Genomic DNA, 25,323 nt, shown 5'->3' with positions numbered 1-25,323 from the left:
GAGCTGCCCAGTCCAGTACTTCTCTATACAAGGCATTATTCTCCATTTATTTCCACAAAGCTTTCCCCCAAACCAGGTGCCCTAAAAAAAATACAACACAAAGACTCTCAAAATGAAAGAGAAGCTTAAGCTGCCCAACCCAGCGTCTCCCCGCTAGCAAATCTCAGATAAACATTTCATCACACACTGCTATGAGGACCTCCAGGATCTTCCCTTATTCCAACCTAGAAAATTCTCACCTTTCTTGAAATGCTTCATCATCCTAGTCTCTCTCTCCTAATGCCCTCAGCTTATTAACTGCCCTTTTAATGTGTCATTCAAACCAACCATGGTACTCATCCATGGAAAGTCAACCAAAAATTACCAGTTCCTATTCCTGAAGACTATATCCTGCTAATCTGATCTTTAAGCATCAGCCTTGGAGTAGCCTCACCATATGGAGATGACTACCGGCGTTTCAACTTACTAAATACTTCTCTTCTACTAGCAAGGGCAGCTTCTTTAAATGCTACATTTATATGCAACCTACAAGGAAAACTTATCCCACTTCAATTTCATCTTGCTAGATTTGGTCCACAAAGATAATTTTGGATGCTGAACTGCCAACGAATTTATTTGCTTTTCTTCCTAGCTTTTTTAAAAATTTTATTTATTATTTATTTATTTATTTATTTTTGGCTGTGTTGGGTCTTCATTGCTGCGCACAGGCTTTCTCTAGCTGCGGTACTCTTCCTTGCGGTACACGTGCTTCTCATTGCGGTGGCTTCTCTTGTTGCAGAGCACGGGCTCTAGGCGCACAGGCTTAGTTGCTCCACAGCAATGTGGGAACTTCCCAGACCAGGGATCGAACCCGTGTCCCCTGCACTGGCAGGTGGATTCTTAACCACTGTGCCACCGGCAAGTCCTTTCCCAGCTGTTTATCACCCACAAATCTAGTAAGCATGTTTTCTTTTCCAAATTCATGATAAAAATCCCAGATGGACAGGTTCAGAAGGAGGGACTGCAGCACGCCACGACATCACCACCACAGGCTCACGCCGGCACCGGGCACTGACCTTGCCTGTGCACTCTGCATGGTGAGAGCAGTGCTCTCCTTGGAGCTGGCCCCACTCCACAGGCTGAAGCGGCTGGCACGACTTTTCCCTGTCCCGGGACTGGGTGCCGAGGAGACAAGCCACAGTGTATAGCTGCACCACAGAGAAGGTGAATGAGGAGACCACCACTGTGCTGGGCAAGCAGCAAACCCCCCTTCCGAGAAACTGTCTGTTACAATACTTTACAAGTACAACCTGGGAAACAGGTTTTCTTTCAAAAACTAGTAGGTTTGTTTCCAATTCTACTTCAAAAAAAGGTACACAGGAGAGCCCCAAACGCTCCCAATGTTACTCCAGTAACCGTGAATGTAATGGCCCAGTGACCTATGGAAACAGCACCGGCGAGCCAAGTGACCTCTAGATGAGTCCCCGGAGCCGAGGTGGCCAGGTGAGGGCCCCCCGCAGCCTCTGGTCGCAGATCTATGGGCGTTCTGTCCTCTGGTGAGCCAGGCATCAAGGACTCAGTTAACTTTCTGTGGCAGCAGCCAAGTACCGCTGTGTTTTGTAACCGAAAAGGGAAATTTTTTCTATAAAAAGACTCCATATACCCCTTTAGAAAATAAAGCCGCCCGAAAAAGCCTGTTTATATTTGAATCTCCAACAGGCGCTTTTCAACGGCCGTCACTCCTAAATGTGGAGTCTTAAAAAATTAGCATGTCCTACCCAGCCAGCTCCATAAGCAGCGCAAAAATACATGTGTACTGTTGTGGGAGTGAGTGCTTTCCAGCGCATCCGAGCTGCGGGCAGAGCAGCGCTGCGGCAGGGCACATTGCCACTCGGCATCACCCAGGCCCCTTCCAGCCAGCTGCCGTGGTGACATTTACAGAAGATGCACACGCGTCTAATAGCTTCATGGGCTTCAGGTACAAACAGAGTGTTAAGCACTCAGTATGCAAATGCTTCCCTGAGTTATTTGAAAGTTTACACCTTACAAAAGATACACCATAGTACCATGCTGTTCCCGAGATATTTACTGAGCAAAGGAAAAATTTCTCTCACCATCCCAGAGATTCAAGGCCACACAGGCCGACCTGACGGGGAACTTAGTCTAGGGGCCCATCCTCAGAAAAGGAAAGGGCCCTCCTCCAAGAATGGTTCCGATGTGGCCAGAGCAGGAAACGCAGGCAAGAGCATCTCTCCCTTCATCAACCAGGGCACCTTCAGAATTCAGCCCCACTTTTCCAAGCACCACTAAACAACAAATTTGGGGCTTAGTAAGTATTTACTCACATTGCACAGAATAACTAGTAGCAGTCTCTAGAATCCAGGCAGCCTATCAAACTGTGTCCTTCTTTTACTTTAACTATTACTCTTAGTAATGAAACCATTTGTGGAGTGTTTATATAATAATAAACCTACCATACTGGAGTCTGCACTGTGAGAGACTGAGCAGGCGGGCAAATGCTGAGTCCTGCCTTTGGTGTCGAACTGCCCTCAGACTCACACAGGTGCACACACACTTAAACACAGCCCACTCTCCTCCCCGACCTCCTGGAGGAGATGCAGCGGGGGACGGGGAGACAGGCTGTGTATGGTATAAAAATAAAAACACGATTAGTAGACAGAATCTGTATTACCAAATCAGGCCTTTTTTTTTTTTTTTTTAAATCAGGTCAGTTGTGCAGGCACGTCCCACCGAAGACAGACACTGCAGGGAATCTCAAAACATCTGTTAAAGTTGGTCATACTCGTCCAATGTAAATCAGGAGGCTGTGCTGACATTTAAGCTTTGGTCTTCTTGACATTAGTAACTCTACGAACTTTCCTCTCATTTTCAAGCTGTTATGATGTCAATTAAATGTTGCAAGAATGGAGGACGTGCATAAAGGAAGACCATAAAGAATAAGGAATATTCTTCATTTGGAATAAGGCTCTGCTCGTTGTAAACGTGCCACAGATGAAACACGTGAAACAGGAAAAGGGCAAAAATGAAAGACAGAGCAGATGCCTGGGAACCAATCACCCTGCCCTCCCACGAGAAAAACCTGCTTAAAAGCCAACAAAGGGACTACATATACCACATACGGATTTAAGTCTGCCTCTGCTGGCCTTTACTGTTATATAACCTTTTCTTGGTCTCAGTCTCCCCAGACGTAAAACTACCCCCTTGGGAGTGAAAAATGTTTCCTAAAATACGGATGTACAAAATTCCCTGGTTAGGACTCGGTGCTCTCACTGCCAAGGGCGAGGGTTCAAAACCTGGCCAGGGAACTAAGATCCCGCAAGCCGTGCAGCATGGCAAAAAGAATGCAGAGTGCCGGGCCAAGTCCAGGAGACAGAATAAATTCGGTTCACAGTGATCTCTTCCTGCACTTTTCCCATGATCTGAGCTCACACCATGTGGATGTCCCCAGACTCAGTGATCTTCCCCAGAAATAGCAAAATCAGCCTTCATTCTGGCTGAAGCGCCTTCCCGTTTCTTTGAGGTCAGTGAGAAAACCTTACAGAGGAGACAGCGGCCATTGTGTCAGCCATTAATAACCAGGCCCAGTTCTGCGTGGCCGCAGCTCCACGGCAAAGCCCCACGCGCTGTAACCCAGCCCCCAGGATCGACAGACCGACGTCAGTAATTAGTCCGCCCGGTTCCGCGGCTACGCCCGGGCCTCGGCAATGAAGCATGCGCAGCCTTGCCAAACAACAGTGGGGTGATGCTTTCATGTTGGAATAAGCAGTAAATTACAAAAGCAATACCCACACTGTTTTTCATTGTTAAGGATCTAAGAGGCATTTTACATGAGTTCTCTTACTTCTGAAAAGGCAGTCGACGTTTTCACATTAGTGAACAGTGCTCAAAATATGCATGAGACGCGCCAGTAGGCGAGGCCTCCAGCGGTGATCCAGGGCCGCCTGGATCAAGGTCACTAAGGGGGGTGGGGAGGGGTTACTGTCAAATGCAGATTCCTGAGCCCCGTTTTAAAGCGGCTCTGAATCAGACTTGATGTTTGGGGGGACGAGGGCAGGAACATGCATTTTCAGAGCTCCCTAGGTGCTAATCGGTGCACGAAAGTCCAAGAATCACCCAGAGAGGTATCCTCTCAGCTCTGAGCCATCTCCCCAGGCTGACAGGTCTCCCAGCCACTCCAACACCGACTCTTGCTGTGAAACCTCGAAAGTTCTTTAAGACACCCGCTCCAAAGTGCAGATAGGGCAGCCACCCCGCGGTAGTATGTGCTACACTGTGAAGCGAGGGTGGACCCTGAGAACAAGTAAGAACTGCCCCAGACAAAACACCTGTGCGCTGCAGACAGCTGTGCCCACAGTGCCTGAGGAGAAAGTCAGACCCGGGGACAAGGGTCCAGGAACACATGCCCTCTGAATTTGAAACTCTACCTCTGGGCCGGTTTAAATGTTTCTGGAGGATAAAAAATAAACCTAACTGAGACTCTGAAGAGGAGGGAAGTGAAATGTTCCCCACTGGGAAGGCTAAGAGTTAGACAGATGTCAATTCTCCCTAGGTGAAACCTACAAACTGCGATCCAATCGAAATCCCATTGGAATGTTTATAAAACAGAACTTGAACATTCTGAAGTTCTTATGAAAAAAATGAGTGGAGCTTCCCTGGTGGCACAGTGGTTAAGAACCCACCTGCAAATGTGGGGGACACAGGTTCCAGCCCTGGTCTGGGAAGATCCCACATGCCGTGGAGCAACTAAGCCCATGCACCACAACTACTGAGCCTGCGCTTTACAGCCCGCGAGCCACAACGACTGAGGCTGCACACCACAACTACTGAAGCCCGCGCACCTAGAGCCTGTGCTCCACAAGAGAAGCCACCTCAATGAGAAGCCCGCGCACCGCAACGAAGAGTAGCTCCCGCTCGCCACAACTAGAGAAAGCCCGCGCGCAGCAACAAAGACCCAATGCAACCAAATATTTAAAAAATTTAAAAATTAAAAAAAAAATGAGTGCATGACAAAGAAATTTTTGAAGTAAATGAGAAAAACCTTCCTGCTATCCAAATAAACCACAGAGCTATAGCGATTAAAATGGAGCAACACTAGAATAGGTGGGAAGAGAAGATCAAGGAATCAGAAGAAAACCCGGAAACATCCAGAGCCTCCTGGACTGTGTGTGTGCACACATGTGTGCCTGCACCGGCTCTCTGGCCCAGTCTGCGGGCACACGTGCATGCATACACACTCAGGCACGTGTTGCTCTGCATCTTAGGTTTTTGTACAAGCTTTTTTGTACAAAATGAGAGGGAACATTTCTTTAGGGTATATTCCTAAAAGTGAACGTGGGGTCGAGGGGCAGGCACAAGCAACAGGATGCTGGAACGACGGGTGCTGCCTGCCGACACTTCAGCCAGCGGGAGGGACCCCTGCTTGGCCAGCCCTCGCCGCCTGACAGTGCGACCTTCCGTGTGAGCCACTCGTGGCTGCCTCCTCTGTCCGGCCGCTTGCTGCTCACTGCTCTACACGAAGTCTCTCTTCTGAACGTGAGCTCGCTTCACACTGTAAACCTGTCACCACTCCCACACTTTCCTGGTGGCATCATTCCTGATACAAAAACCTTAACATTTCCCATGGTCAGACAGTCACCCTCTTGTGGCTTCCGGTGTGTGACTCACTTAGGGAACCTTCCCTGAGACGTGCGTGCTCCCTACACACGGTGGCTGCAGACACTGCAACAGCAAGGAACGGGCCACACAGGGCACACCTTCCTCGCTGGTCTCACAGAACACAATGGGGCAGGGCGGGGGAAGGGCTGCGGCTGTGCGCACGCCCAGGCACCGAGCCCAGCGCCCACGATGACAAAGGGGAACGGAGGTCGTCACCACACAGTATCTCTCACACACCGCTTCTGATTTCTTGCATCCCACCAGAGGCCTTAAAAACAGAGCCAGCCTCAAACACAATGCATCTGGGAACCGTAGGCATGTAAAGCAGCAGTAACTGAACTGGGCTGAGCAGCAGAAACAAAGAAATTCAGCTGGGCGTTTAAAATCTCCCGGCAAACAGAGTAAGAGGAGAAGCCAGGGACGGGCCCTCCGTCCCCTGCCCCGCAGGGACCACAGGCTCTGGTGAAATGCACTGCCGCACCCTGGCCACTGAAGAGAACAGCTCAGCGCAGCTCTGCCCGGCTGCCCATCTCCCCACGGAGAACCAGAGATGACGGCCCAGAAGATAGGCTCAAAAAAAAGATGCTGTAGACAAAAAAGACAAAAACTAAAGCGCCTAACCCTTTCCCTGCCACACCACTCTATCCAGGCTAGAACAGGGGTGCTGAGAAAGGCAGCTCAGTTCCATCTCTGCACCCTCACATTAGCATTTCGTAGGTTCCCCAGTATACCTTTAGGAATTCTCCCACTTTAATTACAATCAGCAAAAAAGTAACGAGAGACCTGCTCATCGGGAACAACTTCTGACTTAGGACAGAGACCTCGAATGCCGAGCAAGCGCAACCAGGCCGACAACGCCGGGACACAGCTCAAGTCGCGCAATGAGGTGGGGCTGGGACAGCAGGCACAGCGAGCTCTGCAAAGGGCGGTGACTGCATGTCACTAGTGCCTCCCTGCTTCCCTGGAGCGAACACCTGCAACACCTGTCACAGAACCGGAAACGTCTGAAGGCCACGAGAAAGCACGCACCACAACACAGCCCAGCAGGTCCCTGCGGGACACCCCACAACATGCCGCCACCATCAACACCAGGCCCCACGGGTGCTGCTCCCTCACGGAGCCGTTCACCATCCCTCACCCATACGTTACAGGCAAAAGCTACCAAAGCTGATAAAAATACAACGAAACATCAAGAACCAATTCACCAGAAGTGAACAAAGAAATAACTGGATTTTGAAAAGAATAACTGAAGCAAGGCAAGAAAGACAAAAAAGGGTACATGCTCTGCGCCTGAACACTCTTTAAATTAAGGGGAAAATGAAAATGACTAGGTCTCAACATATACACAATGAAATCAATTTTTAACATGAAAAGTTCTTAGTTGCCATGCCTTTCCCAGAGCAAGTAAGACAAGAAGATGCAGGCGGCGCTCGGGAGAGCACACAAGGCCCACCCTGGGTCCAACTTTACCAGGACTGCTCTCCAGAGCTTCCCTGGCAGCTTGGCGAGCATGGGGATCTCTGAGCACCTTCCAGTCACTCTCACAGTCAACTCTTTACACGGCTGGTCTAACACTCCAGGCTGGAAGCCGATCTGAGCAGGCCGACAGCCCGGTATTCACGGGCTCCTAAAAGGCCCCTCAGGGGACCACGGAGCACACCCTCCAGGGACCTCCCTCGGATGCAAGTCCCAGGACCTGCAGCCCTGCACCCCCCCTGAATTCCGCTCCGCTGAGGCAGGGAGCCTGGCGGCCACGTTAACAATACAGAGCTGGTGCCCCAGAGACGCGCATGTGCCCCACGAGGGCAAAGCCACTGACTCCACTTTCAGTCCATCATGCTACTAAGCTTCTTCTTGTACATAATTTATATGCAGACACACCGTCCATCTCTCTACAGAGTCAGGCGTGTGGCTCTGGTCACGGAGACCGCAGGGGTGAACGTGACAACCACACCTCAATGTCACCGACAGAAGCAGGAATTGAGCACCAATCATGGCCGAGCCTGGTTTACTGAACAGCGACATAAAGGCTTCCCTGTCCTTCCTCTTACACGCTCCACTATTCCTATGTCAAGCAGACCTAGCCGGATACTTCCTCTCAGTGACACGGCACTGCACGGGCAGCAAGCTGAAACCCAGAGCTGCCTCTGGGGCGATAAACGGACAGGAGAACTGCAAGAAAACATGATCATTGTTGACGCTGACGAGGGGAGGGAGGACCAGGAAAACAAGCCCGGATGCGGCACTGGTCCCAGAGACCCTGGCAGCGCCTTTCCCGAAGCCAGATGTCAGGCAGCCGGCACCGGGCCGGGCCGCTCCGTGAAGGGGAAGCTCTTCCCTCACTTTGGTTACCAGCCAGACTGATCTCCCAGGCGGGGCATCCGCGCTCCTCGGAGCCCTGGAATTCTCCTACAAGAGCCGATGCCATCACCGTGCACCCCAGACGCCGGGACGGGACAGGAGCGGGCCCAGGGCTCATGCTCCCCACCTTACCTGACTTGCTCCCACGTCTTGGTGGCCAAATGCAGGACCCAGAGGTCCCTGTAGTGGTAGAATTGCTCTCCATCGGGAGAGGCAAACTCCCCGCCAAAGATCCACAGCTGTCCGCCGCCCTGGGGCACCACCACAGCCTGTTGAGAGAATGGCGACAGGTCAGGGCACAGCCGTACAGCTCTCAGGTAAAGCCGGAGCCCCTCCCCCAGGACACCCGGCGCCAAGCCCTGACCTCGCCTTCAAACACCTGCCCTGTCAGGTCCTTCTCGCAGCCTGCCCCTCTGTGGTTCTGCTGAAGGCCCGGGACTCACAGGCCACGTGGGAACCAGGTGGGACCGCCTGGGCTGACAGAGCCACACAAGCCACTGGTGGGCCAGCCCGCCCTGAGAGTCACCAGCCCTGGGCCCGAACAGCAAAGGGGGCAACTGGGCCCGTCCTTCACACCAAGGGGGTGCGGGACGGGAACCCGTCGAGGGGCCGTCTGGCCAGGGGCTCACAAGCAGTGCCGACGGCAGCAGGCACAGTGTGGCCGGGGCAGGGGAACTGGGTTGGGGGCAGCTGGACACCAGGTGCTCCAAAGCAGCCCGTGTGAATGCCTCCTGCCCTCGCAAACCGCCACGGACAAGCACACACTGGGCGGTCAGATGGTGGTTCCCAGAAGGCCCGCCGTGGGCACCCTCCGAGCACCCTGGGGCTTGCACTGCAGTGCGGTCCTTCACCTAATTAAGCTTAATACTGCAGAACTGTGGCTCCATCACCGATGCTGCTCCTGCCCTGGACTAACTGGAGGGTCCTGGCGACACACTTAGGGTGATGTGCGCCCCCCCCGCACCATTTTCACTCAGTCTTGTGCATCCTCTCTGGACTGACCTATCAAGAGACAAGCCAGCTTCCTAGGACTCTAAAACCCCAGTAATTATAAAGAAAGAAACGGATCACTTCAAATCTTTAAACCAGACATGAGGATTAGCTCAGGCCCAAACCTAACACATTTTTCTGAGCTTAATAAAGTTTAGGGAGTACTTTCATGCTATGCAATACAATGTAGTTTTGAAATATCATATTATAGAAGCTACTGAGGGCTTCCCTGGTGGCGCAGTGGTTGAGAGTCCGCCTGCCGATGCAGGGGACACGGGTTCGTGCCCCGGTCCGGGAGGATCCCACATGCCACAGAGCAGCTGGGCCCGTAAGCCATGGCCGCTGAGCTTGCGCGTCCGGAGCCTGTGCTCCGCAACGGGAGAGGCCACAACAGTGAGAGGCCCGCGCACCGCAAAAAAAAAAAAAAAAAAAAAAAAAAAGAAGCTACTGAATGTCCCAGGATAACACCACAAATAATGCATTAACTGGGAAAAACAGTACAGGGAGAATATATGTATATATACGTACATATACACATGTATATATGTGCACACACACGTATACACACGTATGTATGTGTATAGTCCAACTAATATGAAATATAAATGCATAGAAATATGAATCACAGGTGCAGAGAAAAGATACAGAAAATATAAATTAGGAGTTCTGGAAGAATGGACAATGAACTTACTCTGCTTTCATTATCTTCATTTTTTTTTCACAATGAATATTTATTACTTACATAATCAGTTTTCAGAGCCATTCTTAAAAAATGAAGTCAAACTCCAGGCAAGAAAAAAGACTGTGACCAGAGTGTGTCTCCCACGTCCCATCACAGGCAGAACTCTGGGGACACGAAGGTGGACTGATGGCCAGTGATCTGAGGGCTCTGTGTTAATCTCCTCCTCAAAGACCATAAACACCAAGGAAGAGCTAACACACTACTCAAGAGAAGATGCAAACTACAGACAGGCATAAAACTTCCACTTCTGACCAGGCTCAGCAATCAGCACCATGCCAGCCCTCCCACTGTAAACAAGGAGGAAACGGGACAAAACCTATGAAGCACGACAGCCAGACAGCACAACGTGCAGGACCGTGATCCTGAGACACGGTAAACGAGCAAGGTCAGCCCTCTGACCCCACAGGCAGTTTCACACCCTCGTGGTCCTGCTGAGCTGAGGAAACAGAAGCCAGAGTTCCAGGATGCTGAGGCAGCTGGAATTTGCAGGGCCGAGCCCCTGAAGTCTGGGTGGGTTCCCCTGGAGCCCATAAACACTAAGCTGCACGTGTGCAGACTGAGACCACCGGAGGCCGGGCACAGGGTGGGCACCATCACTGTGAGGCTGAAAACTTGAAAACGACCTGAGCTCACAGTGGGCTCGGAGACAGACAAGTTCCAACCAGAGTGAAAGGTGCCAATGAATACCCAGGGCGTTCACTAGGGACCGCAGAAAGGCCACGCCATAGAGCTACCATTCTTAGAGAAAGCCTCCAAAGGCTCGTGGTCATCTGCACGAGGCTGAGCCACCTACCAGAACGAAACTCATCATCTGTTGATGAATGAAAACAAACGCAGACAGTCAACACTCCAGCGGCACTTTGCTGACTGGCGTCACGCTCGTGGCAGGAGGGGTCTGGGCATCCCAAACACCTCCTGCTTTACTAGCGTGACACAGACTGAGCACGCTGTCTCCTCGTGGGCCAGGCTGAAACTGCAGAAGGCATCAGAACAATGACAACCTGACAGAGAAGGAGTATGAAGACTCCAGTGGGAATGTTGTAAATAAGAAGACATGTGAGAATCTGAAAAGACAAGAACTGCTCCAGTGTTCAGGGATGTATCTCAGCTCTGGGGCTTGCCCAGGCTTCCCTAAGATCTGCTTTTGCATTCACAAAGTCTATCATCTAACCACACAGTTCCAGCAGAAAAATGTGACCCATATCAACAAGGTCAGTCAATACAAAGAGACCCAGAGGGCTTCCCTGGTGGCGCAGTGGTTGAGAGTCCACCTGCCGATGCAGGGGACACAGCTTCGTGCCCCGGTCCGGGAAGATCCCACATGCCGCAGAGCGGCTGGGCCTGTGAGCCATGGCCACTGGGCCTGTGCGTCCGGAGCCTGTGCTCCCCAACGGGAGAGGCCACAACAGTGAGAGGCCTGCGTACCAAAAAAAAAAAACAAACAAAAAAAAGAGACCCAGAAATGATATAGATGAGAGAATCAGCAGACAAGGACTTCAAAAGTTATAAATATGTCCAAAGACTTAGAAGAAAACATGAACATAATAAACAAACATGTAAACAACCAACATTCCCTGGATCTAACAGAGGCAAAGCACTGCCCAGTGACCAAAGCAGGATGGCACTGCTCCCCATACAAGGCAGGGCTGTCCTAGCCAGCATCTACTTTGCTACTTGTCCCATGAGGCTGTATGCTTCCCAGGTGTTTGGGTTTCTGTATTGTTGTCTGAACTGGAATAAAATCACGTCTAGAAAACCTTAAGTTCACAACTCTCCCTCCAAGGGTCAAAAAAAAAAAAAAAAGGCACAATGGAGTCCAAACAACATACAGACTCTGTGAATGGATTCTGACATCAGCCACATACGTCAGCTTTGTGTAAGCCAAGTCCTAAAAACGTGCCAGGCCATCAGGACCAAAGAAAACACAAAATATGGGACATCACCAAGAATGGCAAATGTGTCTTTTTTGTCGCTGTATCCCAGCCCTAGAAGAGTGCCTTGCATGTTAAAGATGCTCAGAATTTCCCAAGGAACAAGTCTGCAACACCTTCTCGGATGGACGGCAGTGAAGCTGTGACTGAGGTGGAGGAAAACCCTTGCTGCAGCTCATGTGGGCACTGTCAGCACAATTCTGCTCACTCAGGAACAGGCGTTTTGTAAACATTAACTCTTCTACATAAACTACTTACTGCTCATGCTTGCACAAAGGCTGATGAGAACAGAGGTGACATTTTTTAACCATATGGAAACTTTTGTCCTACCGTACGAGAGAATGCATTTTGTTTCAAGTGCGTTTACTCAGTCATTGCTTGGGGAGAAACAAACCATCAGGCAAGTAACAAAATGTGGACTCCGCCTACGCCCGCCCGCACCTCCCACTCCCCCACCCCTCAACCCTCAACAGTCCCGTCCAGGCAGGAGTGTCTGAACATCCTCCCCAGGGGCGGGTGCCGGGAGGGGAGCACCAGCCAAGGCCTGACAGGTGAGGCCCGACAGGTCGTCGTCAGGCACACCTTCAGTGGGCCTCGTGACCCCTCCCCTTCCCTCACTGGCTGTGTTCATTTTAGAAAAGGCCACTGAACTCTCAAATTACACGCTAAAATAACTTAACCACTGGACAGCCAGGGAAGTCCCAGGTTAAGACTCCACGCTCCCAATGCAGGGAGCATGGGTTCGACCCCTGGTTGGTGAACTAAAATCCCACAAGCCACACAGCACAGCTAAATGAACGAATGAATGAATGAACAAGATAAAATAACCCCCCAAAAATCTAGAGAGAAAAGACAGAATGAAGGGTCCACGTATAAGCTTTCTCTTTCTACTCATTTTACCCCTAATTGATTAAAGATAAAGAACGTGGCTTCTGTCATCACATTCATTAACCTAGTCCATAATGAGGAAAAACCTTTTTTTAATATTTATTTATTTGGCTGCACCGGGTCTCAGTTGCAGCACGTGGGATTTAGTTCCCTAACCAGGGATCAAACCCGGGCCCCCTGTGTTGGGAGCACGGAGTCTTAACCGCTGGACCACCAGGGAAGTCCCATGAGGAAATTTTTATGCCTCAGAATTTAACGTAGTGGAATTTGAACTGTAATGACCTTTAGGCAAAAGACTTTATAACCAATTATCTGTTTCCCACAGCCCTGATTTGTTGTGAAATTCACAGAGTAAACAGCAAGCCAATCTTATCTACAGGGTAACATTAAGCCTCAGACTCAAAGTACTCACAAGATGTACATACAAACCGGAGCCTGCCAAAGTAACTTACTTAAAAATCTCCAAGACTTTTTATGACACTAATTCTTCAAGGACAGAGTTAATAACTGATTAAAACGGATAAGAAAACGAACATCAAAGAAACACCTCAGCCTGCGTTCCTGGGGCCCAGGAACTGGAGAGGCGTTGAGAGGGGAGTGCTCCCCGCCGGGATGGGCTGGGATGGGACAGGATAGGACAGGACAGGACTAAGTGCTTAGCCTGGAGGCCTGGGGTGGATGCATTCTCAGAACTGGAGAGGGCTCCGGTGAATGGACTAGACTTACCAAGATCCATTTATTAATTAAAACCCAGCCTTACTAAGGTCTAGTTTTTTGTTTTTTTTTTTTTTAAATATTTATAATGACTTTATTTTTTTAATAAATTTATTTATTTATTTATTTTTGGCTACGTTGGGTCTTCGTTGCTGTGCGCGGGCTTTCTCTAGTTGCAGTGAGCGGGGGCTACTCTTCGCTGCGGTGCATGGACTTCTCATCACAGTGGCTTCTTTTATTGCGGAGCACGGGCTCTAGGCACGCAGGCTTCAGTAGTTGTGGCACACAGGCTCAGTAGCTGTGGCATGCAGGCTCTAGAGCGCAGGCTCAGTAGTTGCAGCGCGCGGGCTTAGTTGTTCTGCGGCACGTGGGATCTTCCCGGGCTAGGGCTCGAACCCGTGCCCCCTGCATTGGCAGGCGGATTCTTAACCACTGCGCCACCAGGGAAGCCCTAAGGTCTAGGTTTTAAATCAGAAAGCAGGGCACGCCTCTCTTCCAGAAGATGAACCAGTCCGAATGCCGGCAAGCCCGGCTATGCACGAGACATCTGTGCAGTTCAGGCAGTTAGCTCGCGCTCACAGACCCCATTTCAGTCGGGAGGCTATTCTGAGCACAGGATTAGAAAAGAGAGAACCACACACTGCGGAGGGATGTTTCAGCCGTGCCGCAGCAGGCTGACACTGGAGAGGTATCACTCTTCCAGATTGTCGTTTGAGCCCCAACACCGTCCCGGGTACAATAATGAACAAGAAAGACCAATGCCTGTCCTCGTGGAGCGTACGAATGTGGAACCATGAAACCAGGACCCCTTCCCTGGTAAGTCATCGGCTCTGACGGAGCTCGCTGGGGTGAGCAGAAACGAGCTGAAAGCATGCCGACCTGGCGCTGCTCCCTCAGCGTCCCTGGGCGCCACTCGTTTCACTCTGCAATGGCTACTTTCTGTAACCACTGACACCTTTCATTCTGCCTTTTTGTTTTCATCTCTCTGGTCACCAGATCTTGAGCCTGTGGGAGCCTCTCTCACTCAAATACAGGAGCATTTTCCTGACTGCTACACGCCAGGCACCACGTCGGTACTTTTACCTGGCTTCACACCACCTGGAGGAGCAGGAGTTCATCTCCAGCCTCACAGGTGAAGGCTGAGTGTGAAGCAGCTCAGAAACAAGGCCAAGGTGGAGGCGGCCGAGTGAGGACCAGGGGCAGGGTCCAGCCTCTCCATACCAGGCTGCCCGCCGTTACCAGCTCTACAGGTCTGTCATGGAATCCTGAGCCAGGGCCCCAGCGAGAGAGGAGGGGAGGCTGGTGGCCGTACGGACACGTACCTGGTGAGCACAACGCCTCGGAGGTGGGTTGGGGATCCCGACCTGAGCCCAGGCGCCCTTCCTGATGCTGTAGATGTAGAGCCCATTATATAAACAAGTCTGCAGAGGGGAAAAGGTTCTTTAGCGTCACGCATGGTGCTTCCACACAAGCGACAGCAAGTGGAAGCTAGGATCTCAATCACTAGCTCTCCCCAGGAAATGGGTTGTCTAAGGCTGGTCCCCGGACCCTTCAGGATGGTGACACAAGGACAAAGACCATCTCTGGACCGCCATGCAGGGGAGGCGAACTCAGGATTTTGGAACTGTTTCATCTATAGCTCTGAAACACAGGGCTTTCTGGTCAGCTCAAAAATAAAAATTACAGGTTTTACAATTTATCAATTGCTCTGCAATTTATCAGCACTATTCAAACACCTTTGGAAACCCATCATGAGGAAGAACAACAGGGTACTGGCCCACCTCACGCAGGCAGTAAGAGGCGTGACCCTAAAGGTCCCTAAAGGGCCCTGGTGGCTTGTCAAGGACCATGGCCCAGGCCAGTCCTGACATGTAGACACACAAGAGGGGAGTTAAAGGACCATGAATATCTGATATCAGCTTAAAATGAAGTGTCCTCTAAATGAGACCCATGAAAACTTGGAGGGAAAGAAGAAAATATATACTTAACTTTTTGGCCATTGAAATATTCACCGCCAAAAAGGATTAATTCCGCTTTCTCAGGATGAGCGGAGAGTGAGGCATTTAACCTGCAAGAGATACAAGCAGCAGCTCAACACAAAATCAAACCACGTGACGCCCAAACTGAGAGCCGTTCTCCTTTCCATCAGAGGGCTTCACCACCAGGGACGTGCGTGTCCTAAACTTCTGTGAGGAGGAGCCTGGCACTGAGGACCGAAGCTGAGGCCTCACCGTCAAGACACCAACACCCAGGCTCAGTCTCCCAGGAGGGCAGGGGCTACTCACACAGCGTATGGCTGAAAATCATCAGCAGTGGGAAGTCTAGGGGCTCCTATTTATGCGCCAATTTTCCAGAACTGTCCTGTTTTAAAGGTCTATCCTCTTAAATCACAATCTAAACTGTTCTAAGAGGTCCAGTATTGAAGCATTTCAATATACAACCCAGATCCCTTCCATCTAGAAAATGCAAATACTTCCCTACTTACTTTACACACGAGGACAAGGGAATAGCCATAAGAGAATTATAAGGAGGTCCTGACCATTGCAGCAGGAAGTAATGAAGGGTACAGTGACTGAGAAGGAAAGTACCCTTCTTGCAGAAGCCCTCAGAGCGGCATTCCCCAAGGTGCCCTCCACCACATTAATCCCACAGGACGCTTCTCAAAGGGAAAAGGGTTTCAAGGTCAAGGAAGTCTGGGAAATCTGAAAACTGTTTTTCTCCTGGGGATTTAATGCAGACAGAGACATTCTATAGGCTGAGAAACTCTGTAGTCAAACCCTCACATCAAGATAGTGCACCCTGGGCTCAAGCACCTCATCCTCATGTCCCCATTAAACTACCTCTGAGCCAAGACGTGGGGACATACACACTTAAACTTGATAATTTTCATGGGTTTTTTTCCCGTAATGCGATAGATGGGTGGAGGTGAGAAGGTACTAAGGTTACCACCGAAACGTCTGCATCCCTGTAGATCTCAGCTCCGACTGCTCCCTTCTGCCAGGAAGCTTCCCAGCGGACCCATGGAACTGACAGTGTCTCACATCATATTGTGACATTACACCTGACCTTTTGGGGCAGCATACTTTAGGAAAAATGTCATCCAAAAAAAGTCAACTCACATTCAAAGTGAATTCCCTCAGGGGTGCTGTACAGATAAAGCCTCAAAGGTCTCAAGGATTTACCTGCTTCAACAATTCAGATGAAAACGTCCACCTACCATGTGTGACTCTTATGCTTGGCCTCAACGGTAACATGATAAATAGAAGGAAAATAACAGCAGATTCCTAACGGAATTTAAGAGCCGAAGAACAAGAAGGATCTGCAACTCTGGGAGCGGCTGCAAAGCCGCTTGTGTCTGCTCAGGGGTAAGCACGCTGCTCCCGACCCTGAACAGGTAATGATCGCACGCCAGGGGCGAAGTCGTGGGATTCGGGGCCATGCCCTGCACCCACTGAAGCAGAGGGGGCACTCTTACCACCTCCCTTCCTGACGTGCTAGACCAAGGGCTCCACTCAAGCCTGAGGGAAACAAAGCAAATCGTTTCTCAACTGATCAAGACAGCCCCGGATGCTAGTGCAGTTAAGGCATTTCCCCTTCTCCAAAGGACATGGCATCTCCTTATCAGGGTCACTCAGCCTCCCTGGGCTCCTAGCTTGATGCACTCCGTGTCCGGCCTCTGCTCTGCCAGGAGCCAAGTGTAAGAACTATTGAGCCTGAATCCCTGGATCAAGTTAGAGAACTGGCATTCCGGAGCCAAGGGGACGAGAAGAAAGGAGCAAGAAGCCAGTGAAAACCACAGCCTGAGGCTTCCCTGGTAGTGCAGTGGTTAAGAATCCACCTGCCAATGCAGGGGACACAGGTTCGAGACCTGGTCCGGGAAGATCCCACATGCTACGGAGCAACTAAGCCTGTGCGCCACAACTACTGAGCATGCACTCCAGAGCCCGCGAGCCACAACTACTGAGCCCACGAGCCGCAACTACTGGACCCCACGCACCTAGAGCCTGTGTTCCGCAACAAGAGAAGCCACCTTAATGAGAGGACTGCACACTGCAATGAAGAGTAGCCTCCGCTCTCTGCAACTAGAGAAAACCCCGTGCATAGCAACGAAGACCCAATGCAGCCAAAAATTAATTAATTAATTAATTTTTTAAAAAACAAAAGAAACCCCACAGCCTGATCCTTCCACAGGGTCTCAAATCCTACAAAAGATGCTGGAGCTCCTCACATAAACTACAAATCCACCTAAAATGGCTAACAGTTTACGTTTAATGGTCACACTTTTCACATGAGAATTTGAAAGCATTATGAACAAACACAGCAAAGAGCTATCATGATTTTAAGTTTCGCACCGTGATGGGCCTTTAGAAACCTAAGAAGCAAGGAGAAGCTCACAGACTGCCCACAGACTGTCACCAGGTGGCAAGCAACCAAGCCCACACAACCTCCTTGACGGGCAGAGCAGCTGTGCCGGGAGACCTCCTCACAGCTGTGTTTCTACACGACAATGAAGCTGAGGTGCCTCACTCCCATTCTTCCTAAGTGGAAGTGAAAAAATTGTTTTGTGGGAGCTGATCTGGCGGGTTTTCATGATGGAAATGTCCCAAGTGCCCAGTTACTTACGAAAACACGGTGCCTACTTCAAGCACTTTTCCAATCTATACCAGAAAACTTCAGGTCAGAAGCTACACTGGAGAGTCCGTGCTGCTTACCTTGGAGAAGGTGGGGAGCAGGGTGTCTCCACAATCCGAGTCTTTCTGGCATCTAGAGCCTGGAAGTGGGCTATGAGGGCTTCGAGGTCCTCCTGTAGACAGACAAGCCACCACACGTGAGACGTTTTCTTAAACCCTATCACGTGGCCAGATGCCTGGGTCAGCTTTCCCCAGCCCCTCTGACCTGACCGGGGTCCAGTCACATCCGTGAATTACAACTTGTTTCTCCCATTTCAAACACACAGAACCTGACACATGTGCAAATACTCAGGACCTGACCTTCCCGCGTACGGCATGTGCATCATCTCCTTCCAAACCCTCACCCCACCCCCCAAGGCCTTCCTCTCAGACAAGCCCACCCAACTTCACGCCAACACCTGCAGCCACCCCTGGAAACCCAAGCCTGGGCCACCGCACCAGCCTGCTTTGCTGTCTGTAGAGCAGGGTCTGATGTTTTCTTGTTCACTTATTTATTTTTTATTTATTTATTTTTTTGGCGCTACGCGGGCCTCTCACTGTTGCGGCCTCTCCCGCTGCGGAGCACAGGCTCCGGACATGCAGGCTCAGTGGCCATGGCTCACGGGCCCAGCTGCTCCGCGGCATGTGGGATCTTCCCGGACCGCGGCATGAACCCGCGTCCCCTGCATCGGCAGGCGGACTCTCAACCACTGCGCCACCAGGGAAGCCCCACTTCTTTATTTTGTTTCCACCTCCCTCCCACCAACATAACAAAACATAAGCTCCAAATGAACAAAACATGTCAGTCTGCTTAGAACGGCGCCTGCGCGGTGGGGGCCCGACATCTATGAGCTGCAGCCAATCCGTGTACGAAGGTCTCCACCATTAGGACCGCAGAAACCAATTTAGACGTTAAGGCGCCAATTTCCGTGCACAGCTGGGCAGCGTTGGAACTCAGTCTTCCTGCCCTCAGTCCCTGCATCTACGGTAGTGCCGCCCACCCCGCAGTGACGCACGATCTGTCTGTCACGGGAAAGCCTCCCATCCTTCTCTTCAATGCTCAGCCCAGCACCTGGCTCATGCTGAGACCTGGCATCTGTCCCCCCATCCTTCCTCCCATCCCACCCCACCCCACACTGCCCCAGCTCTCCTTCCCAGGCTCCACATTCTGCAGGGCCTGAAAGCGGGTCTTCCAGACCCTCCTCCCTTCCTCGCCTGCCTCACGTCCCACCCCACCTCCTCGCTCTCCCAGCCACACTGGCTTCCTCTCGGCTCCTTTCATCAGAGCATCACACCCCCTGGGCCTGAACAGCCACCCGCCCCCCCGCCCCCACCGTGTGTACCCCCTTCACCTTCCCGAAGGCAGCCACTCTCTGGAACGGAGGACTCGTTACTCTCACACCATCTCTCTATACTTTTACTACACGTTATGTACCCCTAAACTACGTACGTTATTGTTTTAGGTTTTTCAATCCCATGTAAATGTTATCGTACTGAACATTCCCTTGCAACTTGCTTTTCTGCTTAACGCTACTGAAAGAAAGGTCTGACGCCCTGAGCCCATTCACTGTCACGGTGGCGGAGCTACACGGCTTCTCCACCATCCAGCTGCTGCGGAACATGCGGGTCAACTCCAAAATTTTCTTTTTTACAAGAAACACTACCACGGCCGTTCTAGTACCTGTCTTTGTGTAGCTGGGGGTAATGTTTCCAAGGTAAACCTTTAGGTGTGTAACTGCTAGGCTGTAGCTTCCACTTTTCTAGGTATTGACAAATTAGGATCCAACTGGCTCTACCAATTTTCACCTTCACGGGAGTCCACAAAAACATCCATCATCCTGCTACTCCTATGTGTAACTAGGTACTCAAGACAAGTTACTGAACCGCTGGACCCTTACAGGAAGACGTGTGTGGAGAAGTGACTGCTGGAGCCTCAATAAGCTCAGAGCTCCCAGTCCACTGTCACTCAACCGAGAAATTATCTTCCTTAAAGGGAGAAGGGAAGACGGGAACAAGGTGGGAGGAAGGCGTGGCTGTGACGAGCAGCGGCAGGCCTGGAGGGAGAGCTGCTGTGTCAGTCCTGGGGCGAGTGGCACTGACACCCGCCTGGCTAGGCCAGCAGGAAGCATCAAACCCCGCCACGCGAGGGCAGGCACGACCACGGTGTCTCTGGCCTCGTCGACCCCTTAGTTAGGAGCACAGGCTCTGCCGTTGTGTAACTGAGCAGGACCCTATGAAGCCTTCCGGGAACAAGAAACCGCACCCCTCCCCCCCGCCCCCCCCGCCCCCCCCGCCCACATGTCCTCTGCCTGCCTCTTGTCTGTAGAAAAACTTCAGCCTTCTAGGCCTTCCTGAGTTCCAAAGAATAAATTTAATCAGAGAAGGGAGAAAATGAAGAAAGAAGGGTTAAGGAAGACAAAATAATAATAGTTTGATCTTAAAGTCAAGGACCTTTAGTCCCTCCTCAACAGCTGCAGATGATACTCTGTGCCACGTCCTGTGAGCTGTTTCGCAGACATGGAAACCCTCACCAGGTGGAAGAAGTTAACTGCGTGCTGCCACCGGCAGCACAGGCAGACCCCAGACGGGCTGGAAACAGGTTGATGATGTTGACTCCTGATGACCTCACCACCAACCAACAAGAAAAATGTCCACAAGCTGATCACACAGCCCACAGCCCCCCTCCCTGACCCTGTCTTTAAAAACCTTCCGTAAAAGCCTTCAGGGAGGTCGGGTCTTTTGAGCACCAGCTGCCTGGACTCCTTACTGGGCACCTGCAATAAACCCCACTGTTTCCCTCACCACAACCCAGGGTCTGTAGGTTGGTTTTGCTGTGTGCACGCAAGAGGACCCAACTTTGGTTCGGTGACTGTCGGGTGACTCGCTTCAACCCCCACCTCCTCCACTTCTTGCCAGTTAATCCAGTAGCCGCTCCCCATGCCCGCACGTTGAACAAATCTCACCAGATTAAAACAAGGTCCAGGAGCCAGGTGAGCTTCCCTCCTACCACTCTAAGGCAGCACTTCTCAAACGGCTGAGCATCACAATCACTGGGCTGAGGGGCTGGGACAGGGCAGGTCTGGTAGCACAGGCAGCCTAGTCTGGGAAAGCCTCTCCAAGGTGACAGACAACAAGCTGAAAGATGAAAAGGAGCCAGTGTAGAAGAATGTATTTGGGGTTGAGGTGCAGAAAGAAGGTGGCATAGCTGAGACACAGCACAGAGTTGTGTGGCCGGAGGGGAGTGAGCCCAGGTGATGCAGGTCTCCTCAGCAGGGTGAAGAGATGGGACTTCAATAAGACAGTGTAGAAGGGGAGGAATCTGCACGACAGCCACTTGCAGGTGTCAACCAGGTATCTGAGACATGAGTTCTGCACTGGGCAGAACTCCAAGTTGTCCCCCAAGACCACTCGCTTAGTCCCGCTGGCAAAAAACGACAGGAGACGGGGAGAGAAAAGGCTCAACCCCATTATTTGACAGATGAGGAAATGGAGACACGAATGCCTTAGAAAGAAAAGGGACAAGGGTATGCGGTCAAGAGCTCTGGATCAGGGACACCCGGTCAAATTCCAGCTCCAAGCCACCTCACAGCTGTGTGACCCTGAGCTGCGCGTAACCTGTTAGCTTCTGATTTCCCGTCAGATGGGGACGCCAAAGCTACCTAACTCAATTGGTTGTAAGAATTAAAGCCCAGAGAGCACAATGCCTGGCACGCAGCAAACACTCATGAACCACTATAAACGGCCCCGGGTTAGGGAGCCCGTGAGCAACAGTCAATTAAGAGCAGAGAGCTCTCCTCTAAGTTCAGCACTGATCCATTTGTAGACACTTCTAAAGAGAGAGAGAGAGAGAGAGAGGGAGAGAGTAAGAGGGGGAGGGAGGGAGAAGGAGAGACAGAGACGGAGAGAGACAGAACTGTTTTGGAGCGCCCCACAGTTCCACTTACTTATTCCACTGACGCTCACTGCTCAGGGCTGCCGTGAGGATCACGTACCCTCTTTTAAAGCCGAGGACTGAGGCTTGCAGAGGCGCGCCCGCTCAGCCCGGCCCCTCCCAGCGCCCAGCACAGGGGGCCCGGCTACGCACGAGACCCGGGACGAAGGAGGCCAGCCCGCCTTCCGGCCCCGCTCACCTCCTCCTTCCGCGAGCGCTTGGACACCTTCTTCTCCATCTTGGCGGCCGTCTTCTCCGCCCCGCGGCCCTTCTTCTCTTTCTTGCCTTTCTTGCCCATCGCGCCTGGTCAGAGGAGATGCCAAGACGCCTGTGAGTCTCGAGCGGCGCGCCGCGCGCAAAAAATACGTGCTGGGCGGCGCGCAGAAACGCGTCACTTCTGGTCCGCCCCCCGCGCGCTTCCGAGAGAGTGGGCGGAGCGGGCTGGCTGGCGGGCGGGGCTGGCTGGCGGGCGGGCCTGGGCCCCGGGATGGGATGCTTCACTGGTTCTCTGTGCTACGCCTTTGGAAACGGGCCTGGGGGCCTCGGACTCCGGGTGGCGTCCGCCTGGAAGCAGTGGGGCCCCGTTCCCGTCCCCGTGCCGTCCGCCCTCAGCTCGGAGACCTCCTCCCGGGGACTCGACGTCTGTTGTTCCCGCCGCCACCGGGCCCGGGCCTGAAGGTTGGCTTCAGTGTCTGCCGTGTTTACGCATATTGCTTAGTGCGTGCACATTGCACACTGACCCAGTTGGGTGACTTGGTAAATGAGCCGCGTTTTGTCAGCGCGAACCCTGGTACGAGTCAAATGATTGCTGTGGCTTCGTTCCCCATAGAGACGCTTATACACTTAAAGGATTCGCAGACCCTGAGCACCAGATATTGTTAGGGGCTGAGGGTACTGTGCTCAGCAAGAAAAACAGCCCTGCCAGTCCGCCTTCTAGGTGACTCCTTAAGTGTCCTGTGTGAGGGGACTTGTTTCTCCATGATCGAACAGGGCTGATGACACCCCCTCCAAGAGCAGTCAGTGTTCCAAGTCTGGGAAGCCAAAACCGCCCACTAGCATTTGATTCAAATGACTTAGTAAATGGGAAAAACCACAGGTAGAACGTGGAATGCTATGGTTTGGACAGAGCAGAGTGAAAACGCTTCTCATTGCTTAGAAGATGTCATCTTTGGGCTTCTGATCAAGGAAACAGGACAAATTAAGGACAAGCACAAGCAAACATTTGGCAAAGGAAAAGCAGAAATCAGGAAATAATCTCCTTTCCTACTTTGTGGGTGAACCGCCACAAGGCTCAGCCTTAAAGAAATTGAGACAGGGGCTTCCCTGGTGGCGCAGTGGTTGAGAGTCCGCCTGCCGATGCAGGGGACACAGGTTCGTGCCCCGGTCCGGGAAGATCCCACATGCCGCGGAGCGGCTGGGCCCGTGAGCCATGGCCGCTGAGCCTGCGCGTCCGGAGCCTGTGCTCCGCAACGGGAGAGGCCACAACAGTGAGAGGCCCGCGTACCGCAAAAAAAAAAAAAAAAAAAAAAAAGAAATTGAGACAGGCTGGGACCTGGGACCTTTTGGTGCAGTGCTTGCACCTGGACAAATCTCCAAACAAAAGACAAAGAAACTAAGGGATTAAAAATAACTGCATAAAAAAAAAAAAAACTGCATGCATGTGGCAGTTGGGGCAAACTATGAACAAGATACAAAAAAACCAAAGACCCAACTGCCACTTCTGAGGAGTCAGGAAGCAAAGCACAGGTACTGCAAATGATCCCTCTACTCAGCACGGCCAAGTTGGGGGGGCAGACCACCCAAGCCACTGCTGGGGACCAACCTGTGGACCCGCCTCTGCCCTCACCGCATGTAAGGTACAAGCTCGCCCCACCCCCACCCCCGTCAGGGAGCGAGCAAAGGAACCTGCTACTTGGTTTCGCTCCCTCGTGCTGCAGCACAAGTCCCAATAAAGCCTTGCCTGAATCTCTTCTCTGGCCTCTTATCAATTTCTATTGATTAAGGAGTCCAAGAATCCTGATCGGTAACAAAATCAACTTAGATCCAATCAATTTACTAATCTCTGAGCAGCCAGAGAGGAATGCTTTTTCAGCCAACTCCAAGCCTTGTGCATTAACCTAGTCTTTCAGAAGAAAAATAGGGCTTCCCTGGTGGCGCAGTAGATAAGAATCCTCCTGCCGACGAAGTGGACATGGGTTTGAGCCCTGGTCCGGGAAGATCCCACATGCCGCGGAGAAACTAAGCCCGTGCGCCACAACTACTGAGCCTGCGCTTTAGAGCCCTCGAGCCACAACTACTGAAGCCCGCGCGCCTAGAGCCCGTGCTCCGCAACAAGAGAAGCCACCAGGATGAGAATCCCGCGCACCGCAACAAAGAGTAGCCCCGGCTCGCCACGACTAGAGAAAGCCCACGCACAGCAACGAAGACCCAACGCAGCTAAAAATAAATTTAAAAATTAAATCTTAAAAAAAAAGAAGAAAAATAAAATTTGGGGAACTACGGGGGGTGGGGGGGATGGGGAGGTGGAATACATTCAGGCTGCCGCCATCCCCAGCACTGATTGTAGGAGAATGTGAGAACATGTGAGATGATAGAGAAAAGAACCAGCTAGAAGCCAATTGGAAGGGAGCTGCAGAATTTCACAGTAACCTGGCCCCTGAACCTGCAGACATAATTGCCTTCAATAATGAGCTACAAATGGCGAAAGCCTCACTAGTGCTCCTCAGAAACCGTTACTTTCCCTCTAGTGCAATATGACTAAGAGCATGCCTAATCCTTTTATACTTTTCTGAGAATATTGGGTAACCTGGAGGCAGTACACTTGAAGTAAGATGGCCCTTCAGTCACAGCGCATCTGTCTGCAACACATTACAGTGGTCGCCTCTTAAGAGCTACGGAAGGGGGAGCCTATTCCCTGCTGAAGATTTGGAAGGATCTGGTAGATGGAGGATTTTCTACTTTTATTATCTGAAAGAATCTTGAAGCTCAATTGGAAGGCTCTTGGAATTAATAGTGTCATGGTGATTTACGTGAGGTTGAAACTCTCATTACCAAGAAAGAAGGAGAACAGAACATTTAAAATGAGATCAGAATCCTAAAATAGTAGAGAGATTAAGTACACGGTCCTATTTTAGTGAAATTCACGTTTTTGAAACTTTAATGAATAATCTTAAATCTAATATATCATTAACATTTAGAGTGTACCTTTTGTGTGGTCAGGCGCCCTCTGCTGTCTTCAAGTTGAAATCTAGAAGAGAAAAAAATATTAATGCACCTAACATCTAATTACCCTCACCACAAATAATCAGCGTAATTGGAGAGATCTCCCAAGTATGCTATAGATGCAGTGGGTCTTTGTACTTTCCCACCTGGAAAGTGATCATATTAAACCCGCCCACCTACTACACAGAACTCTTGACAGAATCAAGTGAAATTTTAAAA

At 51.2% G+C, this 25,323-nt stretch overlaps 1 protein-coding gene across 1 annotated transcript in view; it reads right to left on the bottom strand.

Moving 5' to 3' along the window:
- The window catches only part of KLHDC4 (kelch domain containing 4), a 60,174-nt gene extending 35,070 nt beyond the window's left edge, over positions 1–25,104 (bottom strand). The window contains exons 1-6 of the mRNA XM_082607909.1: positions 25,087–25,104; positions 22,082–22,185; positions 17,994–18,085; positions 15,271–15,349; positions 14,604–14,702; positions 8,149–8,285 (exon numbers count right to left, since the gene is read on the bottom strand). Coding sequence (XP_082464035.1) covers positions 8,149–8,285; positions 14,604–14,702; positions 15,271–15,349; positions 17,994–18,085; positions 22,082–22,180 — 506 coding nt within the window. The 5' untranslated portion in view covers positions 22,181–22,185; positions 25,087–25,104. The remainder of the gene's footprint in view (positions 1–8,148; positions 8,286–14,603; positions 14,703–15,270; positions 15,350–17,993; positions 18,086–22,081; positions 22,186–25,086) is intronic.
- Positions 25,105–25,323: the final 219 nt, after the last annotated feature.

The sequence above is a fragment of the Mesoplodon mirus genome, assembly GCF_964341445.2.
Source record: "Mesoplodon mirus genome assembly, chromosome: 19".
In the NCBI taxonomy this organism is placed as follows: domain Eukaryota; kingdom Metazoa; phylum Chordata; class Mammalia; order Artiodactyla; family Ziphiidae; genus Mesoplodon; species Mesoplodon mirus.
The sequence above is the reverse complement of the archived record's forward strand: the minus strand, read 5'-3'. Positions and strand labels throughout refer to the sequence as shown.